Source organism: Salmo salar, chromosome ssa21, assembly GCF_905237065.1.
Source record: "Salmo salar chromosome ssa21, Ssal_v3.1, whole genome shotgun sequence".
NCBI lineage: Eukaryota > Metazoa > Chordata > Actinopteri > Salmoniformes > Salmonidae > Salmo > Salmo salar.
The window spans coordinates 36,008,782-36,027,403 of record NC_059462.1 but is presented as its reverse complement, the minus strand read 5'-3'; the positions used below and the strand labels follow the sequence as shown (position 1 = coordinate 36,027,403).

Genomic DNA, 18,622 nt, shown 5'->3' with positions numbered 1-18,622 from the left:
GGATTAAATGTTTTTTTTTCTGATCAATCTACACAAATTATCCCATTATGACAAAGCAAAAACAGGTTTTTATAAATGTTTGCACATTTATTTAAAAAAAACTACAACTGAAATATCACATTTACATAAGTATTCAGAACATTTCCTCAGTACTTTGTTGAATCACCTTTGGCAGCGATTGCAGCCTCGAGCTTTCTTGGGTATGACACTATAACCTTGGCACACTGCATTTGGAGAGTTTCTCCCATTCTTTTCTGCAGATCCTCTCAAGCTTTGTCAGGTTGGATGGGGAGTGATGCTGCACTCCTATTTTCAGGTCCCTGCAGAGATGTTCGATCGGGTTCAAGTTCGGGCTCTTGCTGGGCCACTCAAGGAAGCCACTCCTGCGTCGTCTTGGCTGTGTGTTTAGGGCCGTTGTCCTGTTGGAAGGTGAACCTTCACCCCAGTCTGAGGTCCTGAGTACTCTGGAGCAGGTTTTCATCAAGGATCTCTCTGTACTTTGCTCCGTTCATCTTTCCCTCTATCCTGACTAGTCTCCCAGTCCCTGCCGCTAAAAAACATCCCCACAGCATGATGCTGTCACCACCATGCTTCACCGTAGGGATGGTGCCAGGTTTCCTCCAGACGTGACGCTTGGCATTCAGGCCAAAGAGTTCAATCTTGGTTTCATCAGAACAGAGAATCTTCTTTCTCATGGTCTGAGAGTCTTTAGATGTCTTTTGGCAAACTCCAAGTGTGCTGTCATGTGCCTTTTACTGAGGAGTGGCTTCCGTCTGGCCAGTCTACCATAAAGGCCTGATTGGTGGAGTGCTGCAGAGATGGTTGTCCTTCTGGAAAATTCTCCCATCTTCATAGAGGAACTTTGGAGCCATGTCAGAGTGACCATCGAGTTTTTGGTAACGTCCCTGACCAAGGCCCTTCACCGATTGCTCAGTTTGGCCGGTCGGCTAGCTCTAGGAAGAGTCGTGGTGGTCCCAAACGTCTTCCATTTGAGATTGATGGAGGCCACTGTATCCTTGGGGACCTTTCAATGCTGCAGACATTTTTTGGTACCCTTCCCCAGATCTGTGCCTCGACACAATCCTGTCTTAGAGCACTACAGACAATTCCTTCAACCTCATGGCTTGGTTTTTGCTATGACATGCACTGTCAACTGTGGGACCTTATATAAACAGGTGTGTGTCTTTCCAAATCATGTCCAATCAATTGAATTTACCACAGGTGGACTCCAATCAAGTTGTAGAAACATCTCAAGGATGATCAATGGAAACAGGATGCACCTGAGTTCAATTTTGAGTCTCACAGCAGAAGGTCTGAATACTTAAAAACATTTTTTTATACATTTACAAAAAGTTCTAAAAACCTGTTTTCGCGTCATTATGGGGTATTGTGTGTAAATTGATGAGGAAAATGTCTTATTTATTCGATTTTAGAATAAGGCTGTAATGTAAGAGAATGTGGAAAAAGTCAAGGGATCTGAATTCTTTCTGAATGCACTGTATATGACAGGGCTTTTCAATTCTGCCCCTGGAGGGCTGCAAGGAGAGGATGAAAAACAGAAGTGTTTTGGCCCTCCAGGACCGACATTGAAAAGCCCTGGTTTATGATGTATCGATACAAACTGACTATTATTTTTTTGCTTTAAAATAAGGAATTAGTATACCAGATACGATACAAAGCTCTTACCATCAACTGTAAGTGTTATGGAGACAGAGCTTTTTCCAGCTCTGTTTTGAGCAACTACCGTCCACTCTCCAGAGTCATGGGGCATGGCTGGAACCACAATCAGTGACGTAGTTCCATCTTCCTTCACCACTATCTTGTGGGTGTAATCATTGACAACTTGTTGTCCTGAAAAGAACAAAGAAAGGAATAATAGTTTAATATTGTATTTTATAAAACATATCCTAGACGATGTATCATGTTTTCACATCACTTACCATTGTGGAACCAGAAAGTGTCAGGCATGGGTCTACCAACTACTTTCAGGTCAAATCTGGCAGTCTGCCCTTCAGCACACTTGAATGACTGTGGCTTCAAGACAAACACAGGCTTGTACAGTCTCTCAAGCTGACTCTCATCAGTGTCATCAAGCCTGCGTGCAGGAGAGCGTGCGGGAGAGCAACTAGTAGAGCGTCCGGGAGAGCGACTCAGAGATCTTGGGGACTGAGACCTGAGCAAATAAATACCAAAATCAGTGATACTTGGCATGTTTTTATGATGTTAAAAAAAATATACATTAAAATACATTTGGTAATAAAAATCTCACCTAATTCTCTGCATTGAGTGAGGTTCAGGCGTGTAACGCTGAGCTACTGCAATGGCAGTGGGCTCCACATACAGTTTCCCAGAGCTCACAGAGTTTCCCCTCATGTTGCTGGCAAATGCTGTGTAAACACCTTCATCCTCTGGCAGCACCACAGGAAGACGCAGGCTGGCTCTGCCATCCTGAAGACTCTCCATCTGGTAACGGCCGCCATGATGGATACGCTTGCCATCTTGGTACCATACGATCTTTTCAGAGACAAGAAAAGCTTGATAAATATATAAAATATACAACATTTTAAATGAAGTGGAATGGACACTTTCTATCAAATAAAAATACATGGTTTCTTTACTACCTTGGGTAGCGGAGTTCCTGCCATTTTGCAGTGGAAAGTAACACCCATTCCTTCCATGATCCTGTAGTTTTTAACTGGAGTGGCAAAGGCTGACTGTACAGCCTCATGGTCTGCACAAGTCACCATCTCTTCCTGATCCTCAGTCACAATTTGTTGGTATGTAATCTGCAGGATGCGGATCTCAATCTCGTGGATAATCCTCTCCTCAAATGAAGAAATCTGGAGTTCCTGTAAAAACACATTGGAATAAAGCATGTCTTGTCTCATAACAAGTGGCTGAGAACAAATCAAATACCATAACGTCACAATGATAGCGCATTGCTAGCCTGGGTACCAGTCGATTTGTGCTAACATTCCACTCATTGTACTCCGTGTCATATGGCATGACAATGAGTGGCATGATGGCACAAACAGATTGGTACCCAGGTTAGTGTATTGTTTTTTTAATAAATCCAAATACCTGCGTTCTAACAAAGCTTTGCATCTGTGCCATTCTCTGGATGTACTTCTGGTCCTCGTCATATTCGCTCACAACAACAGGGGAAACATCTGCCTGCACCGTAGTCACTTCAGTATTATAGGTCATTTCATGTTTCTTCATGTATTCTTCATATTCCCCTGTAAACAAAATATACAATGTATAAACAAAAGCTAAGACATTATGGTCTGGTTTCACGGGCCCAGATAAAGAAAATGAGTGTGTCCCAAAATGCACCCTATTCCCTATGTAATGCACTACTTTTGACCAAGGACCATAGGGCTCTGGTCAAAAGTACTGCACTACTGTATGTAAGGAACAGAGTGCCATTTAGGATGCATCATATTACTGGATTTGTAGTCCATGAAATTAAACAACATTCTGATTAAAGAGACTGACCTTCCTCCAGCAGACTGGCTGAGGCAGACTCTTCTCCAAGCGGGTTCTTGACAAAGATGGAGTACTCTCCAGCATCATCAGCAAACGTCATGGAGATCTCCAATTTACACACTCCACTCTCCTTATTGTAGTGCACTTTATATCTAATGGATGAATAAGTAATAGATTGTAAACAGTACAATCAATTATCAATATACTCTTACAAATGCATAATAGAGATTCATTGAAAATGTGTCACAACCTGTATCCAGTAGTAAGGGGCACTCCAGTCTTCTTCCAGATAATGTGGGGCTTGGGGCTGCCTCCGATCTGGCACTCAAAGACAACTCTTCCGCCCTCCACCAACTTCTGTACAGTTGGCTTCTTGATAAAGAAGGGAGCGACAGCAGCTGTAGTATCTACTGGTGAACCTGCGGTGGCGACATTTACCTCCGACATGGTCTCCTCCTTTGCTTCAACAGCAAAGCTAGAAGGACATTGGAAATATACAGTAATTAGGGCAAATGTATCTCAAAAAGTGTCTGAAATAAGATTAGACTTACGATGGCCTTACAGTCGAAACATTAAAACGTTGAGCATAAAAGAACCTTGAAAATCTCTATTTTTGAGTGCGGACCCTCTACTAATGAATCTGAAATAGGATTACTCCAACTTCTTTCATCCCCATTTGAAAAACTCATACAGTGAAGATTCACTATTATCTGCTGGCTATTGATTTCATAATGTTTGAGCAGCATAGAATTCTTATGTTTTCCCTTGTCAACATCTAGCACACAATACTTAATTATACCTGCCAAGAGTTTTCAAATGTAGTGGTAGAAAATAGTTGGCACTCACTGTTTCTCTTTAGTTGTAAAGTCAAACAAAGTGACAGTTCTCTGCTGTGTCATCGTTTCCTGCTGTGTCATCTCTTGTGTCATCTCTTCCCTGGTCTCAATCTCCTCAGTTACTAGAAGAAAGAAATGTATACAAGTATTAGCACATTCATAAACCAATACACCCAATTAACCATTTGGCAGTACAGTATTCAACCTCAACAGTAAGTAGTCTTTGTAGACAGGAATGTAAAAAACTAAACTGCCTGTTTACCTTGGACAAGCAGGTAGCAGGATGTACTGATGGTTCCAGCCTCGCTAGTAGCAGTGCAAGTGAAGCGACCGCTGTCTTCTACGAAGGCCTCGCGGATGACCAGACGGGCACATTTACTCTCATAAGTGATCTGGAAGTCAATGGAGCTCTCAATTCTGTAGTCCTCTCTGAACCACATGATGCCAGGGGCAGGTTGACCAGTGATCTGACATTCCAGAGTCACAGATTCACCCTCAGTCACAGTCACGTTCTTCAAGCTCTGAAAAAAAAATATATTTTTAAAATATTACAAAATATTAACATAGATGACATAGATGGAGTTGGAAATGATGCTTGAATAGACAACAATAACATATATGACCTGAAATAAAGCCACAAGAGAAATACTTACAGCTACAAGAGTAGGTGGCACAACTGGCTCTTCTGCATGGGATGGGACTGCTGCAGTCTCAACAATCTGTTAAAATGCATGTAAGTTACAAAAAGTTACAAACAGTACAGCATCTGAACTATGACTTTAGGAGTGGTGAAACATGGGTGAAATGGACGCAAGTTAAGAATTAATCCTAGAAAGAAGAAGAGCTGTGACAAAAGGTTGGGAACAGATAAATGAAGACGAAGGGAAGAGGAGAAGAAGAGGAGAGCAAGCTAGGTTTTCTTTATGAAGCAAATGGATTCTGAAACAAAGGGGACGTAGCGTGGCTTCAGCGTTATGGTGAAGAGGAGGTTTACCAATACCACTCAGTGAGGTGAAACTCCACACGGTGTTATTTTAGAGGGCACAACACTCCAGACTACAAACCTTTGTTTCCAAAGTCTTATACATTTGCTCCGTTCCCCCTGTAAACCTAGCACCTATCTCAGTCTGTAACTGAGTGTCGAAATGATCTTTTGAGCAACATGTGCAGAGGTAGAGGATAACCCTTTCTGCAGTGTGGCAATAGCAGAACCTGCTATTGAAACCTGATCAACCCAAGGAGAATACCATTATCATCACGAATCAGAACAAAGCATTAAGATATTGCCTGCTTTGTTTAGCAATATTAAGGACAATCACTCAAAACTATAATGGAATGGATAACGATGTACAGTATACGGATGAAGTGAGCATTCGTATAAAAAACAGAAATACCTTATTTACATAAGTATTCACACCCTTTGCTATGAGATGCGAAATGTATCTCCATTGATCATCCTTGAGATGTTTCTACAACTTGATTGGAGTCCACCTGTGGTAAATTCAACTGATGGATGTGATTTGAAAAGGCACACACCTGTCTACATGAAGTCACACAGTTGACAGTGCACGTCAGAGCAAAAAACAAGCCATGAGGTCAAGGGAACCGCCGTAAAGCTCCAAGAAAAGATTGTAACGAGGCACAGATCTGGGGAAGGGTACCAAAAAATGTCTCCAGCATTGAAAGGTCCCCAAGAACACAGCGGCTTCCATCATTCTTAAATGGAAGAAGTTTGGCACCACCATGACTCTTCCTTGAGCTGGCTGCCCGGCCAAAGTGAGCAATCGGGGGAGAAGGGCCTTGGTCAGGGAGGTGACCAAGAACCCGATGGGCCCTCTGACAGAGCTCCAGAGTTTCTCTGTGGAGATGGGAGAACCTTCCAGAAGGACAACCATCTCTGCAGCACTCCAACAATCAGGTCTTTATGGTCGAGTGGCCAGACAGAAGACACTCCTCAGTAAAAAACACATGACAGCCCCCTTGGAGTTTGCCAAAAGGTCCCTAAAGACTCTCAGACCATGAGAAAAAATATTCTCTGTTCTGATGAAACCAAGATTGAACACTTTGGCCTGAATGCCAAGCGTCACGTCCGGGGGAAACCTGGCACCATCCCTACGGTGAAGCGTGGTGGTGGCAGCAACATGTTGTGGGGATGTACAGTCGTGGCCAAAAGTTTTGAGAATGACACAAATATTCATTTCCACAAAGTTTGCTGCTTCAGTGTCTTTAGATATTTCTGTCAGATGTTACTATGGAATACTGAAGTATAATTACAAGCATTTCATAAGTGTCAAAGGCTTTTATTGACAATTATATGAAGTTGATGCAAAGAGTCAATATTTGCTGTGTTGACCCTTCTTTCTCAAGACCTCTGCAATCCGCCTAGGAATTCTGTCAATTAACTTCTGGGCCACATCCTGACTGATGGCAGCCCTTTCTTGCATAATCAATGCTTGGAGTTTGTCAGAATTTGTGGGTTTTTGTTTGTCCACCCGCCTCTTGAGGATTGACCACAAGTTCTCAATGGGATTAAGGTCTGGGGAGTTTCCTGGCCATGGACCCAAAATATTGATGTTTTGTTCTCCAAGCCACTTAGTTATCACTTTTGCCTTATGGCAAGGTGCTCCATCATGCTGGAAAGGCATTGTTCGTCACCAAACTGAAATTGCTGAGGATGTGTTGGTACCATTCTTTATTCATGGCTGTGTTCTTAGGCAAAATTGTGAGTGAGCCCACTCCCTTGGCTGAGAAGCAACCCCACACATGAATGGTCTCAGGATGCTTTACTGTTGGCATGACACAGGACTGATGGTAGTGCTCACCTTGTCTTCTCCGGACAAGCTTTTTTTCCGGATGCCCCAGAGAAAATGACTTTACCCCAGTCGTCAGCAGTCCAATCCCTGTACCTTTTGCAGAATATCAGTCTGTCCCTGATGTTTTTCCTGGAGAGAAGTGGCTTCTTTGCTGCCCTTCTTGACACCAGGCCATCCTCCAAAAGTATTCGCCTCACTGTGCGTGCAGATGCACTCACACCTGCCTGCTGCCATTCCTGAGCAAGCTCTGTACTTGTGGTGCCTCGATCCCGCAGCTGAATCAACTTTAGGAGACGGTTATAGCGCTTGCTGGACTTTCTGGACCGCTCTCCTTGAAGTTCTTGATGATCCGATAAATGGTTGATTTAGGTGCAATCTTACTGGCAGCAATATCCTTGCCTGTGAAGCCCTTTTTGTGCAAAGCAATGATGACGGCAAGTGTTTCCTTGCAGGTAACCATGGTTGACAGAGGAAGAACAATGATTCCAAGCACCACCCTCCTTTTGAAGCTTTCAGTCTGTTATTCGAACTCAATCAGCATGACAGAGTGATCTCCAGCCTTGTCCTCGTTAACACTCACACCTGTGTTAATGAGAAAATTACTGACATGATGTCAGCTGGTCCTTTGGAGGCAGGGCTGAAATGCAGTGGAAATGTTTTTTGGAGATTCAGTTCATTTGAATGGCAAAGAGGGACTTTGCAATTAATTGCAATTCATCTGATCACTCTTCATAACATTCTGGAGTATATGCAAATTGCCGTCATACAAACTGAGGCAGCAGACTTTGTGTAAATTAATATTTGTGTCATTCTCAAAACTTTTGGCCACAACTTTATTTCAGCGGCAGGGACTGGGAGACTAGTCAGGATCGAGGGAAAGATGAAGGGAGCAAAGTACAGAGAGATCCTTGATGAAAACCTGTTCCAGAGCGCTCAGGACCTCAGAATGGGGCGAAGGTTTACCTTCCAACAGGACAACGACCCTTAGCACACAGCCAAGACGACGCAGGTGTGGCTTCGGGACAACTCTCTGAATGAACTTGGGTGGCCCAGATAGAGCCCGGACTCGAAATCGATCGAACATCTCTGTAGAGACCTGAAAATGTAGAGACCCCATCCAACCTGGCAGAGCTTGAGAGGATCTGCAGAGAAGAATGGGAGAAACTCCCCAAATACAGGTGTGCCAAGCGTGTAGCGTCATACCCAAGAAGACAAGGCTGTAATCGCTGCCAAATGCGTTTCAACAAAGTACTTAGTAAAGGGTCTGAATACTTATGTAAATGTGATATTTCAGTTGTTTATTTTGTATAAATTTGCTAAAATGTCTAAAAACTTGTTTTTGCTTTGTTATTATGGGGTATTGTGTGTAGATTGATGATGGGGAAAAAACAATTTAATACATTTTAGAATAAGGCTATAACGAAACAAAATGTGGAAAAAGTCTAAACTTTCTGAATGCACTGTATACTAACTGAAGCACTACAACAATTGTGGACCACTGCTTGCCTGATTTGACCTATGCTTACCTCATAGCTAGGGTCAGGTTTAGGAACAGTAACTTCTGAAACTGTGAAATGTGGAATTGGGGATGGCGCAGGGGCAGCATCCATGTGGGCGATAGTAGTTTCTGTACTTCTTCGTATCTAAAGTAACCAACAGAGTGTGATAGAGTGAGGACAATAAACTCAATGCAGAAATTAGAATAACAAGCAGGACATTGAATATTAAGTTTTCGGAGAAAACTTGGCAATAAGCATCTTTTCATAATAAAAAGATAGCAAACCTGGGTTACATGAATACTCTGGTCATCAGTTGTTGTTTGAATTGCCATTGGTGGTATCATTGGTATATGCACAGCCTCAGTTTTCACTGTGACTTGTTGCTCAGTGGTAGACAGCATTGACTGCTGTTTTAAATCAGATTCATAAGTTTCCTCTTCAGCATGACCCTTCTCTCCATGCATTGGCTTCCGAACACGTGCTTGGTCAACAGCAGCAACAACTGTAGCCTTTGCCTCTGCTTTTTTCCCACCCTCAACCTTTGAGACAACAAGCAATCAATGTCATCTAGCACATAGATAGCATACACATCATCCATGGCAGCAGTCACTTCAACAGCAAACAGATTCACATTCTGATTATAAACACTCTGGACAAACTCCACACCCCTGTATATAAAACAAGTCTTGATGTGCATTACCTGGTAATAACATGTCATCATTAAAGCATGGAATCGTGTTAGTTTGAGTAGGTTGTGTAATATTGAAAATGAATCATGCAGGTGCACAATAGAATTACCAAGGATCTGCTCAACAGACTTGTGTGCACTCGGACACGTGCTAAACAGATTTGAGACTGAATTTTCCTCTTCTAATCGGTATGTTCAAAATACGTACCTAAATCACTGCCTTAAGTGCAGAAAAAATGGGTTCATGCAGTGACTTCAACTTAAATAGTGCCAACATACTGTATAGTTGATGTGAACGATTTGGGAAAGTGCTCAGAGGAGTAAACAAAACAATACAGTAAGTGCTATCTTAAAGCTTCCTGCTCCTTGGTTGTCATCATACATGTGAAAGTAGAGATTTCTATTTCTCTGTACTGTACCACAGCGTCATCAGTGTGTGTTTCTATAGCTGATTCAACAGCTATAGAGTCTGGCATGATCTATATTATGAACTGGCCAGGGGCAGGATAGTTCTACAGTATATTAGGTGTATAAATAATGATAATATTAATAACACATATCAACATTACAGGAGAGCTCAACAACACACCAAAGGGAATGTGAAAAATAAACCATATGGAATGTTACAAAATCACAGATGGTTGTGAGGTCAAATATGTGGGTACGGGGAAATGACACCAATTTAAAATGGAAAACTGTCTATGTTTATCAGGGATAATGTTGTTAAGTGTGAGTGGGGTATACCGATGTGGGGTATGGTGACAGAAGAAAGGGAAATAAATAAATATAATGGAAGTGAAGGGAAGGACGACAGGGTTGTACTTTTTTAATGAATGAACTACCTGTTCCCTTGTTGTGGACATTAACACCACAGTGGAGGAGGTGCTAGAGGTGCTTTGTCTCTGTACTGGGCTGCACCACCAGCTCTGGCACCGCCTCTGGCACCGGGTCTGGTGTAAAACCAGCAGACTTGCGGCTGCGAGCTTGGTCCACAGCTGCTACCACAGTAGCTACAGCAATGTTTTTATCATCCACCTCATGCTGTGCCTCCTAGCATACATTAGTACCGTTAGGATCCAATCAAAGTCATTATCAGTTTTATTGATAATTGCTGCATTCATATATGTCACTATCACCTTATTGATAATAGATGCAATCTTAAATAGCTACAATCATCACATCTCTAGAGGGATGAGGCATTACTTTCTAAATTCAGACACCCGAGCCTAAGCCATGTTAGATCCAAAAATACATCCAGGAAGTCAAATATTCATTGGACAGGATATTTGAACTGATTTAGGCCCATTTCCTCAAAAAGAAAGCTAATCAGCGAATCAAAGCCGTTCACAATCTTACCTTATGAATGCTCATGCACATACACCAATCAGCCTCAAGATGTCTCTGCCACAGAGAGAGTTGAGAGAGGGGCTCCTATGAAATAGGAATTTCCTTACCTCTTTCACAGCGACACCAGATACAGCGGCACCAGTCGTTTGCGATCCATAAGAGCCCTCCCAGTGCTGCTCCATGTGAACATGGGTGGCAGACATGGAAGCCTGGGCATGGGTGGCACTAGAAGTCATGCTGCTGGAATAGCTGCTGGAACCTTCCACCAAGTCTCCCTGCTTCCATGGTGGGGGGACATCAGCACCACGGGCTACCTTTTTGCGTGTGGTCAATGGGGATTTAACTGGTCTGATTGGGGACCCAGACAGTCTTGATGAGGGGGATACAGGCCTGTGTTAAACAAAGAGAGAGAAAATATCAAACATTTAAAAATGTATGTTATTCGTATATTACCAAAATTGTGTTTTGTAGTGTTAATAGACAAATAAGTAAGTAATATGTTTATTATGTAACTACTGTTTTATAAGGTAATTTCTAGGGAGCCTAAATACCTGGTCATTTCTGTATTATAAAATAACATGATACCCATGGTCTTATTCCCTATAGAGATTGACGTAAACTACCTGTCTGTATTTTGTGGGATATTGTTGCATTCAATGAAACACTTTATTTTATGTAGGATTGATATAAAGTGTTTTACCTAAAAGGGGCCGGTGTGGGCACCTTGACATGTCTCACAGGTGATGGTGACTGATGACGTCTCCCTGCAATCCTGGCTGCAAGAGATGGTGGTGTTGGGGACTTGGAGTTTGAGGTTGGCTTTGGAGGCACACGTGGTGGGGTCATGTGTGCTTGGTGGCTCACTACACCACCTTCAACACGCATTTGCATGGATGAGGATGAGGATTCAAAATGAGCCTCCATACTCTGAAAATAAAACAACATAAAAGGTTAGTGTTTTATCTGACTGATAGATAGCGTCAACAGACAGACAGAGATAAAAATGTAATGTCTATTTATGTCTATTCATGTCTATTTATGTCTATTCATGTCTATTTACCCTTGTCTCAACTCTGGTCTGAGAGGAGGCTGACAAAACAGTTTTAGACTTCTTGGCAGGCACAGCTTCTTCCCCTAGACAGAAACAAATATAAAGATGAATTTTCCGTCAAATTATTGAACATGATGACAACAAGTTGTAAATGAAATTCAGTTTAGGCTACATGCAATATGGAATTCACTGCCCACGGGCTCATTGAGCCTATCACAGTTTCCATTCAGTTTCAATGCATTGGCTCATTGAAGGCCTACTTAATATATTTACAGTTACTTAGTTATTTTTGTAGTCATTAATCAAATTGATAGAGTCACTCTGACCCTGAAGGGGTTCCAGATTTGAGTTGTATCAGTTTGAAAAAAAAAAATGGAATTCACCCACTAAGCCACACCTCCAATATAATTTCCCAGTGTGCCTTGCCTTTTCGAGTGAATTGTAGAGTTACCACCCATTAATGTGTTTGTTAGTGACAGAATTATTCATGTTCAGTCCTGCAGCCTTTACAAAATGAGTTAATAGGCACATGTCGTCATCATTATAATAAGTTCTCTATGACAATACATTACATATTTCATGAGGCCTTATTTTGAGACCTAGCTTTACCCTAATACAGGTGCCTGAAAGTCATGGATTACTGGCAACATCAGGCCTGCAAGTAGGGTTGCAAAATTCTGGTAACTTTCCCAAAATGTCCTGAAGGATTTCCAGGAATCTTCCAACTGGGATTTCTGGAAAACCTGAATATTTAGCTGAATTTCGCAACCCTACCTGCAAGTCACATTATGCTGGTTTGCAAAGTGATGTGTAATTCCTATTGGAATCCAGCCAGAGTTAGAATATCCAACAGTTGATATTTGTATCATAATGACAGCCTGGGTTAGGAACAGTGTGAGGGGACTACATAAGCCATTTCATATGGAACAACCATTTCAGTAACAGGTAAAAACAACAAAAAAATAACAATTGTAGTATTAGTTTAGAAAAATTTATGTTATTTATCTTTGTGTAGCATGAGATTTATCAATCACTCAATATACATGCAAATACACAGATATTAAAAACAATTCCTAAAAATCTACATTCGGGTGGGGCATGCTGGGGAAAAAGTAAACTTAAAAAATAGAGTTGATGTGACTTCTCATTTAGTTTTGAGTCTGTACCACATAAACATTTTAAGTAATAATGACTGACTTCAACTCACTAGAAGTTTTTGAGTTAAAAATGCCTTACAGTGTAGGTAGTCACCTCTCTAGGCTAGATTAATTATATTTTCTGTCCAAAAAACAGCAAGGAAATGCACAATTAAACAATTGAAACAGGAATTATCTTGTAACCCAGAGAAGGCTGTTACAATGGCAGATTTCCAAAAGCCCAAAACACGCTAAAATGTGTCGCAGGCGATATGGTTGGAGCACGGCAAATTTGAGGACAGAACATGTTGCCCATAATCACACACCACAAATCAACTGGATCAACTTTATCTCACCTTGAACCAGCAGTTCAGCAGTGGAGGTAGCCCGTCCGCTGCTGTTTGAAGCATTTACAGAGTAAGTTCCAGAATCTTCTGGGAAGGCTTCGGCAATCAACAAACTGTAAAGGTCTCCTTCTTGAACAATCTGAAAGTCAGCAGAGCTCTGTATCTCAGCTCCCTCTCTGTAGAACTTTACCACAGGTGTAGGGATTCCTGCAACACGAACATCCAGTCTCACTTGGCTTCCTTGTCTCACGGTCATACTCTGAAGTCTCTGAATAAAGTTGGGCTGCGAGGTCTCCGCTGTAATAATACATTTAATGGAAAAAGAAGTTTAAAAAAATGTGATGTAAAAAAAAAAACAATTAAGTGGTGGAAGTGAGCAGCACCATAGATGTCCATTGGCTAGGGTAGACCGGGGGCAAATACAACTGGTGGAGACCAGGGGAAATTGTAACACTATTTGTCTTAATTTTCATTCGGCCTACCCAGAGACCACTTATATCAGTCACTTTTAAAATAGGAAACGTACATCTATCTACTTACCATTCACCATGCAGGGTAAAGCTCTCTACGGAAGATGTTTGGATCGCAATATAGATTTTAATCCAAATTGTCGGACGTTACATTTGCTCCTAAGCCCGGGGTCAGTGGTAGCAGTAGACAGGGTGGTCAATTATAACACCTACTGTATTGTTTTACTTTAAAGGTGATTGAACATACATTCGCTTTGTGTAAAATAGTAAGTGGCAAACAACAGTTTCCCGATTCAATATTGGATGTGTAAAATGTAAACAACATGGCAGCTACCACTCTCATCATTGCAAATGAGTGCTGTTAATTGAACAATTCTGTAAAGTAGCGAGCAATGAAGGCCTACAGTACTGATGCTCAGTCACTTCAATTGGACAGGCTGCTTTTAAGAGCTTTATTAATAATGAATACTATGCCATCTTTGGCTGCCCTTCATGTTTGCAGCCATGATTACTCTTAGAATGATGCAGGACACTGTCTAAAACTGCAAGCCAAAGCATTGGCTAGCTAGAACAACCTCAAACAACACCACTGTTTTATCAAGTGGCCCAAGCAAGAGGCCCTGAAAGGCCCCTGATTTTTGCAGAAGATTAGACACAAACGTTCAATGTTTTACCCGAGTGCAGTTACCATTAGTAACCATTAGGAGAAACCACAGTGCATATGCTGGCAAAAAAACCCAACATAACACAATACTCTGGTTCTCTCACCTGTAACAAGAAGTTCAGCGGTGCTAGTGGCTTGTCCAGCACCATTGGTGGCTCTCACAGAAAATGTTCCACTGTGTGCGGCTGTCACAGCAGGGATCATCAGAACAGCGCGGCCATCGCTGAACGAGATCTGTGCGCCGGGCAGAGCGGCAGCGGAAAGAACCTGGCCATCACGGAACCAGCTCACCTCAGGAACTGGATTACCTTTAGTTCAAGTCAACATTCTAGTCAGCACTGAGCAGAGTTGATGATGGTGATGAATTTGGTGATGATTTTGAACAAGCCGTTACAATTCAGAGGAAAGCTGAGACATTTTCTCTCAGGAACAACAAAAGGCCTGCAATATCACATAGGGCCGGCTTCCCAGGCACAGATTAAGCCTGTGTCTGGGAATCCAATCCATTAATAGGGTACTTATTTCTTGGTTGAAGACTTGATAAAATGTTGCTGTGCAAAGGCTTTATATCTGCGGTTTTACATCAATGATTCAACACATTGACTGCATCTACAGTACCAGTCAAAAGTTTGGACACACCTACTCATTCAAGGGTTTTTCTTTATTTTTATTATTTTCTAATGCCTAGAGTGTGCAAAGCTGTCATCAAGGCAAAGGGTGGCTACTTTGAAGAATCTCAAATATAAAATATATTTGGATTGTGATTCCATATCTGTTATTTCATAGTTTTGATGTCTTCACTATTATTCTACAATGTAGAAAATAGTAAAAAATAAAATAAAATAAAAAACACTTGAATGAGTAGGCGTGTCCAAACTTTTGTCTGGTACTGTATGTTTGGACATTCAGCTATATTCATGAGGTACAGTTGAAGAACATAAGAGATCTCCTTACCACTAACTTGAGCCTCAAACGTTGCAGCACTACCCTCTAGTGCCACACCGCTTTGCAGAGGCTGTGTAAATGTTGGTGCCTGTGTTGACATTGTGGACGGCACCCTAAGAAACACAACAAAGCACATCACCAAATCACTCACACACCATAAATCTACCTTATAAATCTTTTACAATAGTTGAATGGTAAAATCCCTGAACAAAGCACACATATACATTTAAACTTAGCCACTGAGGGCAGGTTTCACAGACACAGACTAAGCCTAATCCATGACTGAAAAGCATTGTCAATAGAGATTCTCCATCGAAAGGGCTTTGATTCCAGGACTAGGTTTAATCAGAACAATCTACCTTTCTTTGATATATTTTACAGTAGTTATGGCAAATACATTTGAACTCAATTCTTATATGAGAGTGTTATGTCACTTGTGTCACATCACCAAACCAATGAAGAGTCTACCTTTCTTTTACATCTTTTACATATACAAATAAAACCTATACATCAAATGAACCCAGCATGTATTATTAGCCAATGAGTGTCTAATCACTTGTGTCATATCCAGCACCTGGCTTACTGTCACTTGAGCTATCAGAGGAACCATGAGATCTGGGTGTTAGGCCAAACACCAGGGCCACAGCTCCGTGTGACAGCTCACAGAGAAGACAGTAACAACTGGAAGCTAGCTAGCTACCACTCAGGAGATCTGTGCTTCACACACACACATAAATAACAGATGGCCAACTGGCCTTACATCAATGTGTAATGATTTCCAGTTAAATTAATGTTGATATATTTCAAGTTAAGGTAATACAGTGACCTTATTACTGTGCAAGTATTCCTGTAAGTACAGTGTAACAAGTACTGTAATTACTCAATGTTACACTGTATGTACACTGTACTAAGGGTAAGGCAAGTGTTACTCAATGTAACTAATAGGTGTGTAATAGATTATTTATAACTCAAACTGAACAGAACATATCCCTTGACGTCAGCTGTTAGGCCTACAGTTACACTAGGCCTATACAACACATATCCCTTGACTGGGCCGATGTTTAAGTCCTAAAATGTCTGCCATTGCCGTTCCAGTTACAGATACAACATAATCCACCAAGTCATCTTTAAATAGCAGCTGGATAACATATCAACATGAGGTTTTGGAATCAAGTATTAATAAACCAGTCATGAATTTATAAAGACTGTCATTTCCAACAATGTACAAAACACTGCAAATTTAAAGCTTAATATTTTAAGAACTTGTTTAGGCCTATAGATAGAACAGCTTCAATTTAGTAGGCCTGTTCAATCCAGTACAGGCCTAGAATCGATAATTTATTGACATACATTATTCAACCCAAACATATGAGCCATTAAGCACTATAGTATCACATTACCCTTCATCCTTAGATACAACGCACATCAAATATAGATTCCTTAGGCCTTTACATTTTTTTATTTGACCTTTATTTAACTAGGCAAGTCAGTTAAGAACACATTCTTATTTACATTGACGGCCAAACCCAGACGACGCTGGTCCCTATGGGAGTCCCAATCACGGCCAATGTGATGCAGCCTGGGAGCCTTAATGAAACACAATATCACAACTTCCATAGAATGGAACATCAATGAAGCTAGCAGAGAACAGTTATTCTTGATCCGGATATACAGAATATCACTTCAGAAAGTATAACTTTGAAAAACTTCACCTCGAGAAATCTCCACAGTTCTTTTATTGATCTCAATAGCAGGAAATATCATTAAACAATGGCCACAGTATATACTGTTCAGAGAGTTTACATTGGCGCAACAATTAACTAAGGCATTGCCTTAATCAATTATAGCCTTCATCACATCGTTAATATTGTATGAAAACTATCCAAAACTGTAAACTTTTGATGAGCCATGTAACACAAATTGGAACGCTCTAAAAATACTCGGTACCAGGCTTGATTGACAGTCACCATGTGACACATAACTGGAGGTGCAACTGATAGCCCTGCTGCTGATTCCCTTAAAAAGACATTGCTCCGCAGCTGGGACACCACTCTAACGCTTATACGGGCTATTCTGGGAGCTTCTCAAATCATTGCACCATATAGAAAAAACCTTGAAAATTAAAAGCGTTAGTTCTTAATAAGGTATGTATTTAAAATAAAACATTCTTAATGTTAAATGATTCCCATAATATATTTTGAGACACGTGTCTCCAATTAGGTGGATATCACCAATTGTCACGTTATTCTTTGGGAATTAGTATATACAGATAACACGATATTAACTTTTTTTACATTTACATTTTAGTCATTTAGCAGACGCTCTTATCCAGAGCGACTTACAGTAGAGTGCATACATTTTATTACATTTTTTAAATACTGGCCCCCGTGGGAATCAAACCCACAACCCTGGCATTGCAAGTGCCATGCTCTACCAACTGAGCTACATTAGTATAGGTCAAGGTTTAATGAACTACAATGACTTACTTGTATCCACAAGAGTGCCTGGATTTGATTGGGGGAAGCCCAGGAGTTTTATCTCATCAGAAATCTCCTTATCCAGAAATGTTGTCAGAAAATCCAATGTGAGAACAGTTTAGCCTCAAAGAAACCCCAAAAAACAAAACCACACAGTGTAGCTGTGTAGTTTTGTTTTTTTTCCTTATGCAATCCCTACACCCGAGGCAAGGCTGGGAATGCTCCAACTGCTCAGAAGTGACAATATGGTTGTGTTACTTTTTATACCACTGGGCAAATCAGCATCATCAGTGCATCCACTCTCCTTATTGGTCTGCCACTCAGAGGGGCTGATGGGAGATGGGAAGCCATATTATGCAAGCTCACACCTGTCACTCACTTTACTTAACATTGTCCAGGCACTGTTGTCACTGCTTGGGTTCATCTGCCTTTCTTTTGACACAAAACATTTAGCTTTGAATTACTGTCTTCTTGAAGAAGGACAATCTTTCATATTCCCAAATGCTACCACTATGTCAAGTTCTGTTCTAAAATGTAAAAGTACCTGCCATTAATTTATTGACCAAATGGAAAGCGTGGCTTTGCTTGTCACTCAGATCCTGGGCTACCCCCATCACCTACGCAGCAAGACTGGAACAAATTATGCCATTAGAGGAACAGGGGCATTGTTTACATATGGCTGCTAAATACTTGTGTTAGTATGTTAGTACTTGTACGTTTTCCTGTCTTTATATACAAAGATGTATAATAGTCTGTACAGCCTTATTCTAAAATGTATTAAATAAAAAAATCCTCATCAATCTACTCACCCATAATGACAAAGCAAAAACAGGTTTTTAGATATTTGCAAATGTATTAAA

General features: G+C 41.1%; 1 protein-coding gene across 1 annotated transcript in view; it reads right to left on the bottom strand.

Annotated features, from left to right (window-relative positions):
• LOC106582275 (titin) overlaps positions 1-17,984 on the bottom strand; it is a 186,521-nt gene extending 168,537 nt beyond the window's left edge. Inside the window, exons 1-19 of the mRNA XM_014165183.2 lie at positions 17,772-17,984; positions 15,295-15,398; positions 14,445-14,648; positions 13,216-13,503; positions 11,733-11,806; positions 11,373-11,599; positions 10,780-11,062; positions 8,922-9,176; positions 8,665-8,781; positions 4,979-5,044; positions 4,588-4,846; positions 4,336-4,447; positions 3,740-3,964; positions 3,499-3,641; positions 3,082-3,239; positions 2,622-2,849; positions 2,270-2,514; positions 1,941-2,173; positions 1,687-1,851 (exon numbers count right to left, since the gene is read on the bottom strand). Of these exons, the coding sequence (XP_014020658.2) occupies positions 1,687-1,851; positions 1,941-2,173; positions 2,270-2,514; positions 2,622-2,849; positions 3,082-3,239; positions 3,499-3,641; positions 3,740-3,964; positions 4,336-4,447; positions 4,588-4,846; positions 4,979-5,044; positions 8,665-8,781; positions 8,922-9,176; positions 10,780-11,062; positions 11,373-11,599; positions 11,733-11,806; positions 13,216-13,503; positions 14,445-14,648; positions 15,295-15,385 (3,373 nt within the window). The 5' untranslated portion in view covers positions 15,386-15,398; positions 17,772-17,984. The remainder of the gene's footprint in view (positions 1-1,686; positions 1,852-1,940; positions 2,174-2,269; positions 2,515-2,621; positions 2,850-3,081; positions 3,240-3,498; positions 3,642-3,739; positions 3,965-4,335; positions 4,448-4,587; positions 4,847-4,978; positions 5,045-8,664; positions 8,782-8,921; positions 9,177-10,779; positions 11,063-11,372; positions 11,600-11,732; positions 11,807-13,215; positions 13,504-14,444; positions 14,649-15,294; positions 15,399-17,771) is intronic.
• Between the last annotated feature and the right edge of the window lie 638 nt (positions 17,985-18,622).